This window comes from Crocuta crocuta, unplaced genomic scaffold (genome assembly GCF_008692635.1).
Source record: "Crocuta crocuta isolate KB4526 unplaced genomic scaffold, BGI_CrCroc_1.0 scaffold50, whole genome shotgun sequence".
Classification (NCBI taxonomy): domain Eukaryota; kingdom Metazoa; phylum Chordata; class Mammalia; order Carnivora; family Hyaenidae; genus Crocuta; species Crocuta crocuta.
Window position 1 is genome coordinate 2,915,070 of NW_027527428.1, and position 14,447 is coordinate 2,929,516.

The window sequence follows — 14,447 nt, forward strand, 5'->3', positions numbered from 1 at the left end:
GGTTCTTCTCCTCCTGGTCAGTGCCATCCCCTCCCCCTCCCCCTCCCCCCATGGTGAAGAAGCCACTGACACACAGGGGAGCCAAAGCTGCACAAGAGGCTGAGGCTGAGCTGGCCCAGGAGGTGGGGCCTGGGGGTGATGGGGAGCCAGCTCAGGACAGAGACCTGGTCCGCAGCTCGGACCCTCCGCCCCGGCGTCGGGCAGAGCCTAGCAAGGAGATCCGCAACATCATCCGCATGTACCAGAGCCGCCCGGGCCCTGTTCCTGTGCCAGTACAGCCATCCAGGTGGGTCCCAGGGGGTGACCAGGGCTGCCCACTCCCCAGGGAGCCACTCTGTGGACTCACGACCTCTTCCTTCCCTCAGGAAGCCCCCCAAATCTTTCGTGAAGAGAAACAGCCCTAAAGATGAGGCCCTGGCTAAGTTGGGGATCAGTGGTGCCCAAACATCCACATCGGTGAGGCCCCATCCTGTCCAGGGCATGGCTTCTCGCCTTGGGAGTCCAAGGCTCTCTGGGGTAAATTTAGCCTCGCCCCTAGAGCCAGCTGTGTACATTCTCTGTGCCTCCCCAGGCGCTGCCCCCCAGCCCAAGGAAGGGCCCCCCGCCTCCTGTGGCCCCTCGACCCAAGGTCCCAACACAGCTCGGGCCCTCCAACTCCATCAGGGAGAACCAGGGTCTGTTTGGCCAGACTCCGCCTGCTGTCCATGCACCCCCACCTCCTCCAGCGCCTCCACTGCCTGGAGAACCAGAGATCCTTTCAGTGGAGCCCCCCGGTAAGGAAGCTCTTGTCCCTCGGTGGTGGGCTTCACTGAGGCAGCAGGGTTCCCAGTGGCTGAGGTCGGCCCCTTGGGGTGCTCAGGCTTCGGGACTTTGGAGCCATGGGCAAGGAGCCCCGGCTTCCGCATTCCCATCCAGGGCGGGGCCCGGGCACTCCTGGGGCCCATGTGGCATTGAGGGACTGTCACAGGGTGGTGTCTTCAATGCAAAGCTGACAGCTCCATCAGGAATTTAGTGGCCCTGCTGACGTGGTCAGGGACAGCAGGGAAGATGAGGGCTGGAGACGGAAGCAGGAGATGGGGCGTGGGCAGGATGGAGGCAGCAGAGGTTGCGGGGGCCGAGCCCTCGCAGGGCCCCAGGGAGGTGAGGGCCTTCTGTCCCCACGTCCCTGTCATTCTGGCCCTGGCAGCTCCTCGCCTGAAGCTCTCTGGCCCTTCCCTCTGCCAGGCTTGCTGAAGCCCATGGGGGACCAGGGGGTCTCCACCCAGCTGCTTGTGCCCTCTGGCAGCGTGTGTTTCTCCTATGTCAGTGCGCCCTGGAAGCTGTTCCTACGCAAAGAGGTGGGCGTGCGGGGGAGGGACAGGCACTGCAGAGGGGTGGCGGACGGTGGGCGGGAGCCCAGCCTCTCCCCCACACACAAACACGGGGGGCTGCCTCCCCACGACCCACCTTGTCGGGCCTGGTTTTCCATCTGGGCTGAGCAAGGGCACCATTGCCAACGGTTTTCTACCCCCCATGCCTTCCTACAGGTGTTCTACCCCCGGGAGAACTTCAGCCACCCCTACTGCCTCCAGCTCCTCTGTGAGCAGGTGAGGGCCCGGTCCACCTGCAACACGGACAGACAGACTGCTCCCGCGCCTGGGCCAGGTTACTGTTGGTGCGAGGCAGGAGAGCAGCAGTACTTACGCGGCAGGCGCTCTGTTTCAAGCCCTGCCTTTATTTATTTAATCCTCACGACATCCCTAAGAGTAAGGACCATTACTGGTCTGGAATGAGGATTCAAAATCAAGTGTATGTAGTCTCCAGCACCCAGCAGACATTCCCCATTGCTTCTTTCTCGGCCACCCCTGGACCCTCCGGGACCCTACCTCTTCCCCCAGATTTCGGAGCAGCCTCCCTGCCTCCCCCAGGTTCTGTTCCCTCAGGGGAGTTTGTCTCGGGGCTGGGGATAGCAGCCCGCTCATGCAGGTGGTCGTGGGGAGGCGGCCCTGGGCTCAGAAGCCCCACATCCCTCCCTGGCCCGCCCACGCCCACGCCCACGGGGCTCTTTCGCTTTTCCTCCGCGTGCTGAGCTCTGGTGGTGACCGCCTGGCTCTGCCCCCAGATCCTGAGGGACACCTTTGCCGAGTCCTGCATCCGGCTCTCCCAGGAAGAGCGGCACAGAATGAAAGAGCTACTGGGTAGGGTCCAGGGACCCTGGAGTTGGGGAGCTGAAGAGTGGGGGCGTTGGGAGGGGGACAAACTCTGGGGGAGCCCTGTGAAGGAGCCTGAGGACTGTCTGGGGCCGTTCCTGCCCACAGGAGACCTGGAGGTGGGCCTAGATTCGCTCAGTACCACCCAGGACAGTGTTAAGAAGCGCATCGTGGTGGCCGCTCGGGACAACTGGGCCAATTATTTCTCCCGAATCTTCCCTGTCTCGGTCAGTGAGGCTGGACGTGCGGCTGGGGACGGCAGTACTGCAGTCTGGCCCCTAGCGTGTCCTGCATGGGCCTTTGTGGCAGGGATGAGAGCTGGGGGTGGGGTGGGCTCCAATGGAAGGACCCCCAGAGCATCTTGGATGGTGGTGGGGGACCAGGAGCCTGTCTGTCACCTTCCTTCCGGGCAGGGTGAGAGCAGCAGTGACGTTCAGCTGCTGGGTGTGTCCCACCGGGGGCTGAGGCTGCTCAAGGTGACCCAAGGCCCCAGCTTCCACCTCAACCAGCTGAAGACTCTCTGCTCATACAGGTGAACCTGGGCTGGGGGCTGAGCTGTGGATGGCCCCGGGGCCGAGGGGGCTCCCAGCTCATGCCTCCTCCCGTGCACAGCTTTGCTGAGGTGCTGGGCGTGGAGTGCCCGGGCGGCTCCACTCTGGAGCTGTCACTAAAGGGTGAGCAGCTGCTGTTGCACACGGCCCGGGCGAGTGCCATCAAGGCCATGATTGAGCTGTTCCTGAGTGAGCTCAAGAAGGCAAGCGCAGGGTGGGCAGGGGGCTGGGTGGGGGGTAGGGGCTGGCTGGCCAAGCTCCCTCAAGCCNGCTCCCTTACCTGCGCGCCCTCCTGCCTGCAGGACTCTGGCTACGTCATCGCCCTGCAAAGCTACCTCACTGATGACCACAGCCTCCTCAGCTTCCACCGTGGGGACCTCATCAAGCTGTTGCCAGTGGCCGCTCTGGAGCCGGGTACCCCTGGGGGCAAGCAGGGTGGCTGGCACATGGAGAGCAGCCCATGGCAGAGCCTCTGAGGGGCAGCGGGGCCAGGTGGGTGAGCTGCTGTCCTTGGGTGCCTTCCAGGCTGGCAGTTCGGCTCCACCGGTGGCCGTTCGGGACTCTTCCCCACCAACATCGTTCAGCCAGCTGCTGCTCCAGACTTTTCCTTTTCGCTAGAGAGGAGTGGCCGGCACGCGAGTCAGCTGCAGCACAGAGAGCCAGGGCTGGCTCGGTGGGAGAGGGCGTCGGAGGTGAGGAAGATGCGGGAGGTGGAGGCGAGGCCTAACTAGGAGTCGAGGAAGGAAAGGGCTTGAGTGTCCCTGAGTGGCGGGTGGCACTTGGTCTGATGCTGCCCCTCTGCCGTCTCCTGATTCCGTGCCTTGTCTCCTCAGCAAGGCTGTGAGCTCCTTGCGGACAGAGCCCGGGCCGTGTGCCCTTTGTGCCTTTGCAGCATTTAACTGCTACCCTAGAGGATGCTCAGTAAACACCTCTTGACCCTCCTGGGGGTGTGCTCACTCCAGCTGTTCTTCCTGCTCTGCCTGGGTTGGGCTGGGTGGGGGCTGGGCATGGCCTCTGGACATGCCCGTGGGCACTCAGGTGGCATGAGCTCTCCTGTGTTCTCAGCGCCATGGCCGCCCCCGGAGCCAGACACACAGTGAAAACTCGGAGGCCACCAGCTCCAACCACTCTGTGGCCTACCTCTCTCTGTCCACGGACTCCCACAATTACACCATGCAGGAATTTGCCCTGCACCACTTCCGGAAGCCCCAGACATTGTGAGTGCCCTGGGCCCGCCCCTCTGCCTGCCCATCCTCAATCTCCCTGAAGAAGGCCTCCCTGCTCAGAGCCACCAGGCCAGTGGCGATGGGGCCGGCCAAGCAAGCAGGGCTGTCTTCCCCTCTGCCCCCTCAGGCTGGACCAGACAAGTAGCGATGCCAAGAAGGCCATGGCCAACCTGGTGCAGTACACCAAGGTGAGGGGGACAGGTAGGGGGAGCTGGGCCACTGGACCTGCCCACTGCCCCCATGCACCCCCAGACCCATGACCCAGTCTCTTTGGCCACAGGTTCCCATACAAGAATCGCTCATCAGCCTCAGTGATGAGGACACAAGCGGGCAGGCTGTGGAAAGTTTCCAGGGTGAGTGGCCACAACTTCCCACGTCCCCGTGTTCGTGGTGCCTCGCACCTAGGTGCCAGGTCTCCTTCCCTCCTGAGTTTGTCAACTCCGGGAAGCTCACTGGTGGTTACTGTATCTCACAGCCCTCACCTCCTTCTACCCACACCCAAGGGGTGGTGGGTTGTATACAGTGAGTATGGGCAGGCAGGTCTCTCTGTCTCTCTCTCGGTCTGTGTCTGTGTCTCTCTGTCTCTCGGAGCCGTCTCATCGCTGACGTGGAGACTGCTCTGCTCTGCCTGGCTCATGCATTTTCAAGAGCAAGGCATGAGGGGAGGGGGAAAGCCCTGCCTGGCGACAGGAGGAGCCAGGACCAGGGCCCCCACCCAGCTCACCACTTCTCATCCCACCCGCAGCTCTGATGCAGTTTATGCGGGACCAGCCCAAGCCCCGGGGCAAGAATGAGGGGGACCTCCTTTATGAGCTGCTGAGGGTAAGCAAGAGCTTGTGTGCTGGGGGGCAGGGGGTGGGATGGGGTGGGGGAGACACCGTGTGCCCTGAGGGTCTGTTCCTGTCTTCCTGCCTGGACCTGAGTCAGGTTCCCTTGGTCAATAGTCTTTCAAATGATCCCAAAGTATTTACTGAGTTACATTACATGCTGGGGGCATGGTGGTGAACCAAGCAGGCCAAGTCCTCGCAGAGCGTACAACCTGGTGAGCGAAGACAGTCCCAAAGCCATGACCCAGTGTATCCAAGAGTTCAAAGTGCTGTGGGGAAGGACACAGCAGGGAAGGGGCTGCTACAGTGCAGAGGCTTGGTGACAAGGTGACACAGGAGCAGTGATCTGACGGAAGCCGGAGAGAGAGGCACGTGTGCACGGGGGCAACACACGCAGGCAGAGAGAAGGGCAGGGGTGAAGGTCCTGCCTTTAAAGGGTGAGCCTTTAGTACCAGTGAGGCCAGCGTGGCTGGAGCCCAGTGAGCCAGGACAGGTTGGCGGGTAAGGCCTGGCAGGCCGCCGTACGCTCCTCTCGGGACTGATTTCTCAGAGGAGAGAGGGGCACTTGAGGGGGTTTGCAGAGACTGGCTTACATTTTTAGATGGCTCCGGCTGCTTGCCACCCCTCCCGGGCAGGGCGGGGGGATGAGGGCCAGAAGAGGTTATTGTGATCACCAGGTGAGGGATGGTGCTGGCCAAGCCCACAGGCAGCAGCAGAGCCGAGAAGGCTCCGAACAACAGGGCTTGCTCTGAATTGTATGTGGGGTGTGACGGAGGCCTTGGGCAGAGCAGTGACCATCCTCCATACGAAGGCCTGAGGGAGGAGCAGGTCTGGGCTGGTACAGGAACCTGTTTTGGGCATGTGAAATCTGGAGTCCACGCTTCCAAGCAGGGGGCCTGGGTTCCAGGGAGGCACCGGCAGACAGCAGGTGCGAGCAGCTGAGATCATCAGGGCATATAGACAGAGACCCAAGGGCTAGAGGTCAAGGATAAGGGGAGCCAGCAGACAAGACAGGGCCCAGCATAGCCCACAAGCAGATGAAAGCAGTGATTTAGAAAGTGACCACTTGGGCACAAGCTGTGACAAAGACCAAGAGACGGCCTCCTGCCCGTGGCCGCTAGCAGGATTTCTGCCTGACTTCAGATCCCATGCCACCCTGCCCCTGCTCTTCCTGTCCCCACAGCTGTGTCGGGAGGAGAACCTCAGGGATGAGGTTTACTGCCAAGTCATCAAACAGGTCACAGGACACCCTCGGCCGTGAGTACGCAGGGCTGGGGGCAGCGGGGAGGGCAGCCCGGGGCTGCGGCCGGGACCCGGTGGCCTGAAGCCCAGGCTCTCCGCCCTGCAGGGAACACTGTGCTCGTGGCTGGAGCTTCCTCAGCCTACTCACAGGCTTCTTCCCCCCGTCGGCCACGCTGATGCCTTACGTGACCAAGTTTCTGCAGGATTCAGGCCCACACCAAGGTGCCTATGGGGGGAACTCCCAGGCTGGAGTCTCAGCAGCTTGGTGAGGGGTTTGGAGATGCCTGTGACCCCAGCCTGCTTCTCCTCTGCAGAGCTGGCCCAGCGCAGCCAGGAGCACCTCCAGCACACGGTCAAATATGGGGGGCGCCGGCGGCTGCCCTCTCTGGGTGAAATTCAGGCTTTCCTGGTACTGGGGGGCACAGGTGGCTGGGCATTATGGGACTCCCTCGTGGGGGACAGGGAGTTGGGGGCTCTGGCCACTGGGGCACTGACCCTGCGATCTGTCTTGGCAGAAAGGACAAGTAGTCCGCCCACTTCTAATTCACTTGCCAGGGGGTCTGGATTACAAAACCAATATCCGGACTTTCACGGTGAGCATGGGGCCACTGAGCAAGGGCTGGGGAGAGAAGGGAAAGCTGTGGCATCAGTTCTGGGGACACTCCCCTTCCTGGCCCTGTCTCTGTGCCCAGGTGACAGCAGAAGTGCTGGAGGAGCTGTGCCAGCAGATGGGTATCACTGACCCCCAGGAAGTGCAGGAATTCGCCCTCTTCCTCATCAAAAAGGAAGGTGAGCCCCTTGCCTAGGGAGAAAGTGGCGGGAGGAGGGGGGCGCCAGACTGGATTCCAGAAGGTGGCTTACCTGCCAGCCGTGCGCCCACGAGCGAGGCAAGTTCCCATGCTGGGGCTGGCAGGCCTGTGAGCGGGGCTGGCCCTGGACAGCAGGGCAGGCTGTGGACCTGGGCTCCCCACGCAGGCGAGCTGGTGCGGCCCCTGGGGCCCCATGAGTACCTCAACAGCGTGGTGGATCAGGACGTGAGCCTGCACAGCCGGCGGCTTGGCTGGGAGACCCAGCTGCACTTCGAGAACCCCACCTACATCACTACCCACTACAACCAGGTCAGCTGCCACCCCCACTCCCGGCCCCCCAGCCCGCCATGTGCAGCTGGTAGCTTGACCTGGGCAGCAACTTGCGAGCGAGCCCCTGCCTGGGTGAGGGACCTCCAAGCCTCCCCCCGCCCCCGAAGAGGAGATAGTGACAGGACGGAGCTGGAGTCCCCCGGAGCCACCGCTGAGTGGGGGCTTTGGGGGACAGCTGTGCCCCCCCCTCACTGCTGTCCCTTCTCAGGTGCTGTGGGACTACCTACAGGGGAAGCTGTTGGTCAGCCCGCAGGAGGACACCCTGCTGGCCAGGCTGGCTGCCCTGCAGCACCGCAGCAAGGCCCAAGAGGACCACCTGTCCGAGTGAGTGTGAGCGCGGCCCCACACCTCCTGACCCCCCTTGTCCCTGCTGGTGCTGAGGCCCACCGCAGCATGCCCCCCAGGGGCCTCTCCTTCAGGCCCCCCCACCCAGTCCTCCAATGTCAAAGCCACTCAACTTGTACCCTTCCTGGCCTTAATGAGACGGGCTCAGAGTAGTGGAGGCTGTTGTACACCTGACTTCCCCACCCCCAGCTCCTCAAGGGCAGGGCCCATACCTCATTCCTAAGCCTGGATCCCCAGTCACACCCACCTACAGTAGCCTTGTTCATTTACTTAGCACCTGCTGTATACCCAGCCCTGACTGACCTGTGTCGTAGGCGAGACCTTTTGGCTTACCTGCCCAAGCCACTGCAACAGCAAGTGAGCATGTCAACCCTAAAGAACCTGACGGAGCAGGAGCTGAGGTGGATACAAGCACGCACCTCCCAAGAAGCACAGATCAGCTTCATTGGTGGGTCTGGGACCTGGGGGTTGCAAGGGCCGGAGTGGGAGACCATGAAGGGAAGGGGTGAGGTGGAGGGGAGCCTCTCTATCTTGCCCTGCTCCGCTCACCCAAGCTGGAGGCCAGGTCGGGCAGGCCCCAGGGCCCCAGTGACCAGCACTCCTCTCCTGGCCCCTCCCGTCGCAGAGACTGTGAGCCAGCTGCCCCTCTTTGGCTACACCGTCTATGTGGTGCTACGGGTCAGTCAAATGGCCCTGCCTGGACCCTGCTTCCTGGGACTCAACCGCCAGCGCCTCATCCTCATGGAACCCAGCTCCCAGGTGGGCCAGGCTCCCGCTCCAGTGCTGGCCTGAGCACCCTGCACCACGCCCCCACCATCCATGGTGACCCCTTCCCTGAGAGGGTCCAATCTCCGCTGTCTCTGCTGCCCCCAGAAACTGTACTGCTCCATCGCCCTGAAGGAACTGCAGCGCGTCCAGCTGCTGAGCCCCCTGGAGAATGATGGGCCCCCTGGCCTGGAACTCAACTACGGCTCTGCCCACAATCCCCAGACCATCTGGTTTGAGCTGCTGAAGGTGAGGGGCCAGGGCCTCCGATGACACACTAGGCAGGTGGCGAGTGTGTGACCCAGGCCTGGTGCAGGGGTGGGGGGCACAGCCGGGAGCCCTGTCCTCACATGCCTGTGCCCCGCAGGCCCAGGAGCTGAAGCACACCCTCGCCTTCCTGCTGGAGAGCAGCGCTGCTTCCCACTAGCGCGGGCCTCACCCAGGAGGAGTGGGGGAGGGGCCCTTCCCGGGTCCGAGTCTGACTGGGATGGTCTCCCCTGGGTGCCATCAGGCCATTTTGGTTTGGACTTCCCCACATGGCTGTTCTGGAACCTTCCACAGCACAGTGCTACTGGCCCACGTGGAGGCCAGGAGGCAGGAGCTGCTATGGTGACACGAACTGGGAAAGAGAATAGCAGGACCCCCCCTGGGGGCGCCCAGAGCGGGGAGGGGGGGTGCAGGAACTCACTTGGGCAGCTAATGCTGCCTACCCTGGGGGAGATGCCCACACGGCGCCAGGTCCTGGCTCAACATCGGCACGATCCCAGCCTGGGAGAAGCAAACACCGAGGAAATAAAACTCCCAAGAGAAAAGGACTGTGTGTGTGTGTGTGTTGGGGGGGAAGGGTGTCAAAACCAACAGGACTTTATTTCTCAGGGACGTCTCAGTCCAGCCTGGCCTTCCTGACCAGGAACTGAGCAGGGCCCGGCGGTAGTGGCCAAGAACCTGAGGTGGCCCAATGCCTCAGCCAGGTGGGCTTCACCCTGGCTTACAGCTCGTTAAGAGTAAGAGGTAGAGGAACCACTTCTTACTGTTCCCCTGGTGGCAGCCACACCACCCCACTACCTTCTAATCTGGGGACCTGGCTCAGAAAACCCAGCCATGAGAGGCAGGGAGGCTAAGAGGAAGGAGACCTCGGATTTCGCAAGCAGAAGGCGGCTGGCCTCTGGCCTTGATGTGGGGGAGGTGTCTGGGGCCATCTCCAAAGCAAGCATGGTTGGAAGGGGGAGGGACCCTGAGCAAAGAGGATGCCCCTGATGGCTGCAGGCTTTCCACCTTCCCGTTCCTGAGTGAGGCCCAGGTTGGCCCACGGTTGAAGCTGGGGGAGCACTCTGGCCCTAGGGGGCAGCAGCTGGTCATCTCTGTGGGTCACACAGGCCGTGCCAGTCAGCTTCACTCTCACACCGGGCCCGGCCGTGGAAAAACTGCTTGATGAAATTCTGAGCCTCCTCCTTTACTACAGAGTCGAGAAGGGGGAACATGAGGGCCAGTCCCTCCACACCCCCAGGCCCCGCAAATGCTCCCTGGCCTGGTGACGCAGGCACTCACCGCTCTTTCCAGGAGAGGTCTTCTGAGTCAGGGAGTGTGAGAGGTGGCGGGCGAAGGCTTTAAACAATTCCTGGAGGCAGAGGGTGACAGGAGCAAAGGGCACAGACCCGGGCCCTGCCGCCACCAGTGGCCCACAGTCATGACCCAAGGGCAAGGCAGACCCCGGGGAAGGAGGCAGCAGCCTTAGGGCCTAGCCTGCTTCCGCCCCACTTTGTCCTCTGGCTACAGTCCCTGCCCCAGGATCCCAGGCCCAGGAGCGGGCAGAATCCACCCACCTACCCTACCTTGGATGCAAACTTGCCCTCCTTGTAGAAAGGGGTCAGGCATTTGACCACGACATTTGCAGCCTCCTTGAGGGAGATGCCAGGGACTGGGAGACGGCAGGAGCCTTGGACCGTGTGGTTCAAGGTGTCCTGATCGCTGGCCGAGATGCTGTCCTTGGCTTCAGCTAAGATGGAGGCATTGGCTGAGGGGCAAGGCCTCTTCTGAACCTGGTTCTCTGGGTTCTCCTGTGCAGGACCCAAGTGGAGCATCACTCTTGGGCTCCCTGTCACCAGCCCCTCCCTTCCTTCTGGAAGACTGGGCCGCAGCATCCGTCAGCTCCCTCTAGCCCAGCCCATCTAACCCTGGGATGTAAAAAGAGACAATTTCCCCCAAATCCCTAATTTGGAGCAGAACAGAGCAGATAGCGGCCTGGTCTGCAGGGCCCCTCCCCTGAGGCCTTATCCCCATTAGTACCTGCTGGGGTCTGGGCCGCTTGCCCGTGCGTGTCTCCTGTGCAGGGGTGGGCTGGCCTTCAGGGGGCCCCTGGTTTCTGAGTGGGCGGGCCCTGGCCAGGGGGGAGAGCAGGCGTCAAGAGCTCCAGGTGCCAGCCACACCCTCAGCATAGCTGGCCCAGAAGTGCACCCTGGCCAGGGCTGCAGAGGCCCAGTGAGCAAAACAGATTCCAGAGAATTTCAGAAATATCAGAGCCCTTACCTTGACCTCTCCCCGGTGCACTCCTTGGTCTGGGGGGATGCAGCCAAACACCCCAGGGCTCCATCCTCCTCCCCTGCACGCTCCTCTGGGACTGCTGGGGGTCCCCGCACTCCCTCACAGGAATGGCTCGCACCTTCCGCCCCTGGTGCTGAGGTGAGGGGAGATGGGCTCTGGGCCCTTTGGCAGAAGCGGGCGATGTTCTGAGAATCCTTGAGGGCTGCCGCTGCTAGAAGCTGCTGCTTCTTGCTGGCCCGGGCCTTGGCAAGGGGACCGCCCTTAGAGGGACTTTTCGCCTTCTTCTCAGGGGGGGACCCCCCACAATGAGCACTGCTTTTAGGGGCCTCTCCTCTGGGCCCCAGGAAGCACCCACTGCAGTCACCCTGGAGGCTTGGGGGCTGGCTGGGGGGCTCCCGTTCACCTCCCAGCACAGGCTGGGGGGCTTGCTCCTCGGCCCGTGTCTTCTCCATCAGCTCAGTGGCCGTCTGGAATGGGCAGGAGCCTTTGGGAAAACCAGCTCCCACCCGCTTGGGTTTGAGCTGTGAAGAAGATGAGAGGGTTCTGACCACCAGGTCCTTGAGGACAGTCACGGGCTGGTCTGGAACGGCTCTTGGGAGTGGAGGAGGGAAAAACCAGGCAGGACGCCACTAGGGGGTCACGCTGATGTGAGTTCTGTGGGGGCTGCAGAGGTGCAGCTGCGAGGGCAGGGAGGCTGGAGGGCCTGTACCAGGGCACCTAGGGCCAGGGCTATGGTACCCAGAGAGGGCCAGCGGCCATGCCATGGCTGAGGACAAGGGGAGGTGATGCCTTTCCCAGACCCAGGTTTGGGGTGTATCCCAAGATGCTACTCACCGAGTACACTTGGGAGGCCGGCCGGATGTCATACTCGGTGGGCTCTGGGGGCTGGGCCTGGGCACTGTGACTTCTGGTATTGCCTTCCACATCATAGAGCTGCCCATCCTTGGAGGCTCTGTGGATCTCGGCCACCTGAGTCACGGACAGGCAGGGACGACATGGCACCAATAGGTCCTCAAAGTCCCAACACAGGCTATCCACAGGTGGGCTTCTAGGGCCTGCGGCTGAAGGTAATTGGACACTGGACAAATTCTAGTCCTCACGGGGGTGGCTAGAAACGTCTCCAGCTGGCAAAGAAGGGAGGTGAGGCTGTCCTCTGTAAGTGGCTGCCTTGCAGGGGACAGGCAGACAGCCTGGGAAGGTAGAGGGGCCGCCTCTCCCACCCTAGCCCATAGGCAAGCCTGCCTGGGCCCACCTTCTTTAGCACGCTGGCCTTGTACAGGTTGGCCACCTTGGCATTTCGGAACATCTCATATTCCAGCTCCACAGCCCTGGGCTGGAGATCAGGTCTGAGAGTAAGAATAAGCATAAGGCGTCAGGTGGGCCTGAGCCCTCTCTCTGTTGAGCTCCTGCTGGATTCCATCTGGGGACCCTGGAGATGGCTCCGCGGCCTAGTGGGACTGGCCTCAGGCACAGGGATTCCCGCCTGGACTCCTGGACTCTGGGCAAACTGTGGCTTACTGCTCGGCACTGGCAGCTCCTTAGTCCTGGCTAAGCCCGCCCCCTGCTGGGGCAGTGAGACCTGCAGCCACTGGGAGCATGAAGTGTCACACTCTGAGGAGGGGGTGCCCAAGGAAGCCAGGAGGGATGGGGGCTCTTGTGGTCTGCAAAGGAACAGGGGCTCAGAGAAGCCTCCTAGGCCCCTGGGACCTGGGACACTCACCCATCAGCAGTACCTGTGGCCTGGCGGTTACTGCTCAGAGCCTCTTCTAGAAGCCCCAGGCAGTGCTCACGGGCCTACATAGGGGAAGGAATTTGGTCACTGAAGCCTTAAGGTTGGGGGAGGAGTCTGGGGGACAGAGCTGCCCACCTCTCACCTTCACAGTGAGTCTGGGGATCTTCCTGCTGGAAGCCTCTTTCAGGGGACAGTCCTCATCTGTGGGGAAGAGGGGTGGGTCACATTCTGCTTCCTGCTTTCTGGAGTCCCCAGTCCCCAGTGAGGCATCTACCCCCTGGGAACAGCCCCAGAGTCCCTGACGACACTTCTGTACTGACCTGGAGGTACAAATTCTTCTATCTTGGGGTCTTTGCCCTGGAAGAGGACATGAAGGGCCTATGAGGCATCTTGCTTGGCTGCAGGATGGCCCCCAGGGTAGGGGCTGAGAGAGTGTAAACAGTGGGAGGGGGGCACCGGAGACCCCATCAGGCCCCCACCCCCTTCACCTTGCGTAGGCTCATCTGTTTTTGGTAGAAGAGATTCCATTCCCGCTTGTGGGCCTCATCTCTGCCCTCGTCCCCACTGCCTCCAGAACCTTCATCGTACCTAGGGGACAGACTAGGCGTGAGCAGCTCTGGGCCTGACTCTGCCCTCCTATCGTGCCTCGCTGGCAGGGCGCTGGTTGTCTCTGACAGCCTGGCCACCAGCAACAACATCAAGCTCCTGACTCAGCCACGGCCCCCAGGGGCAAGGCTGAACTATGGCATTCGGGCACCTCTGGTCTGTCCTCGGCACAAAGAGAATGCCAGCCTATCTGCAGTGGGTTGGGGGGGCCCTGACTCCACGGCCCCTCACCTGCTGAAGCCCCCATAGCCCCGGCGGCCTCCCTCATACAGCTCAGGGTCAAAGCCATTCCCCTGGGAAGGCCCAATGCAAGTCTTGCTCCAGCTGCTTCTGTGCTCTAAGGCATCCAGCTGCTTCCGCAGGGCTGCAGGGTCCCGGCAGTGGTCACAGCCCTTGGTGCAGGCAGGGCGTGCATCCCCGAAGTACTTGGCAATGGCAGCATGGCGGCACCTGGCAGAGAGAGCACAGGCCAGTGTTCATTCGCCCACTCCCTAGACCCCATCTGAGGAGCTCTATGTGCTGGGCACCACACTCAATAGCTCATACACCTCCTCTTGTGCGAGCCTGGCAAGGCATCACTGAGTTGCCCATTTTACAGATGAGGACAATGAAGTGAAAGAGATTTCCCAAGGTCGTTTAACGTATGGGGGAATCCAGAGGAGCCAGGTCGTGACCCCCACCTCCCATTCTGTCCGGCTTCTCTGTGGGGTTCCTCCTCTAGGTCCCAGCCCTCTGCTCTGTCCTCTGGCCGTGGGGTGCCCTGGGAACAGCTCCAGCTCCGGGTACAGATGCTGACTCTGCTGCTGAGGCTGCATCCTTAGGGAAAGGATCTGGCTTCCCAAAACCTACACATCCTTGACTGGAAGATGCTGCAAGAGCACTGGCTCCACGGCCGAAGGGCAGTGCGTGGTGTCCAGCGCGCACATAGCAAGGGCTCTTCTGTGTACCCTTCACCCTTGCCCAGAAGGAAGGGAGGGAAGGACCAGCATGACATAGCCCTACCCCAGCCTTGGCACTCTACTCTGCTATCTCTTTGGGTTGTTTTGTTTTTTGTTTTTTTTCTTTTCTGAGAGAGAGACAGTGTGAGCAGGGGAGGGGCAGAGAGAGGGAGACACACAATCTGAAGCAGGCTCCAGGCTCTGAGCTGTCAGCACAGAGCCCAACACGGGGCTCGAACCCACGAACCGTGAGATCATGGCCTGAGCCAAAGTCGGTTGCCCAACCGACTGAGCCACCCAGGCGCCCCTGCTTTGCTATCTCTTGACGACCTCTTCCTTGCCCCAA

General features: G+C 61.8%; 2 protein-coding genes across 3 annotated transcripts in view; one reads left to right on the forward strand and one right to left on the reverse strand.

Annotated features, from left to right (window-relative positions):
• The window catches only part of MYO15B (myosin XVB), a 32,233-nt gene extending 23,522 nt beyond the window's left edge, over window positions 1–8,711 (forward strand). Inside the window, 26 exon segments of the mRNA XM_077756140.1 lie at window positions 22–286; window positions 366–456; window positions 572–773; window positions 1,225–1,337; window positions 1,527–1,586; window positions 2,102–2,177; window positions 2,298–2,416; window positions 2,603–2,721; window positions 2,802–2,943; window positions 3,043–3,154; window positions 3,266–3,432; window positions 3,806–3,957; window positions 4,094–4,154; window positions 4,247–4,319; window positions 4,712–4,788; window positions 5,977–6,050; window positions 6,142–6,257; window positions 6,350–6,444; window positions 6,551–6,628; window positions 6,728–6,824; window positions 7,011–7,153; window positions 7,383–7,498; window positions 7,834–7,967; window positions 8,145–8,278; window positions 8,393–8,533; window positions 8,652–8,711. Of these exon segments, the coding sequence (XP_077612266.1) occupies window positions 22–286; window positions 366–456; window positions 572–773; window positions 1,225–1,337; window positions 1,527–1,586; window positions 2,102–2,177; window positions 2,298–2,416; window positions 2,603–2,721; window positions 2,802–2,943; window positions 3,043–3,154; window positions 3,266–3,432; window positions 3,806–3,957; window positions 4,094–4,154; window positions 4,247–4,319; window positions 4,712–4,788; window positions 5,977–6,050; window positions 6,142–6,257; window positions 6,350–6,444; window positions 6,551–6,628; window positions 6,728–6,824; window positions 7,011–7,153; window positions 7,383–7,498; window positions 7,834–7,967; window positions 8,145–8,278; window positions 8,393–8,533; window positions 8,652–8,711 (3,017 nt within the window).
• Window positions 8,712–9,102: 391 nt separating this feature from the next.
• Window positions 9,103–14,447, reverse strand: part of RECQL5 (RecQ like helicase 5) — a 36,027-nt gene continuing 30,682 nt past the window's right edge. For both annotated transcript variants that reach the window (XM_077754566.1, XM_077754559.1), the window contains exons 8-19: window positions 13,395–13,613; window positions 13,046–13,145; window positions 12,878–12,914; window positions 12,700–12,758; window positions 12,546–12,619; window positions 12,078–12,171; window positions 11,660–11,794; window positions 10,811–11,346; window positions 10,571–10,661; window positions 10,117–10,341; window positions 9,833–9,902; window positions 9,103–9,740 (exon numbers count right to left, since the gene is read on the reverse strand). In XM_077754566.1, coding sequence (XP_077610692.1) covers window positions 9,640–9,740; window positions 9,833–9,902; window positions 10,117–10,341; window positions 10,571–10,661; window positions 10,811–11,346; window positions 11,660–11,794; window positions 12,078–12,171; window positions 12,546–12,619; window positions 12,700–12,758; window positions 12,878–12,914; window positions 13,046–13,145; window positions 13,395–13,613 — 1,741 coding nt within the window. In that variant the 3' untranslated portion in view covers window positions 9,103–9,639. The remainder of the gene's footprint in view (window positions 9,741–9,832; window positions 9,903–10,116; window positions 10,342–10,570; window positions 10,662–10,810; window positions 11,347–11,659; window positions 11,795–12,077; window positions 12,172–12,545; window positions 12,620–12,699; window positions 12,759–12,877; window positions 12,915–13,045; window positions 13,146–13,394; window positions 13,614–14,447) is intronic.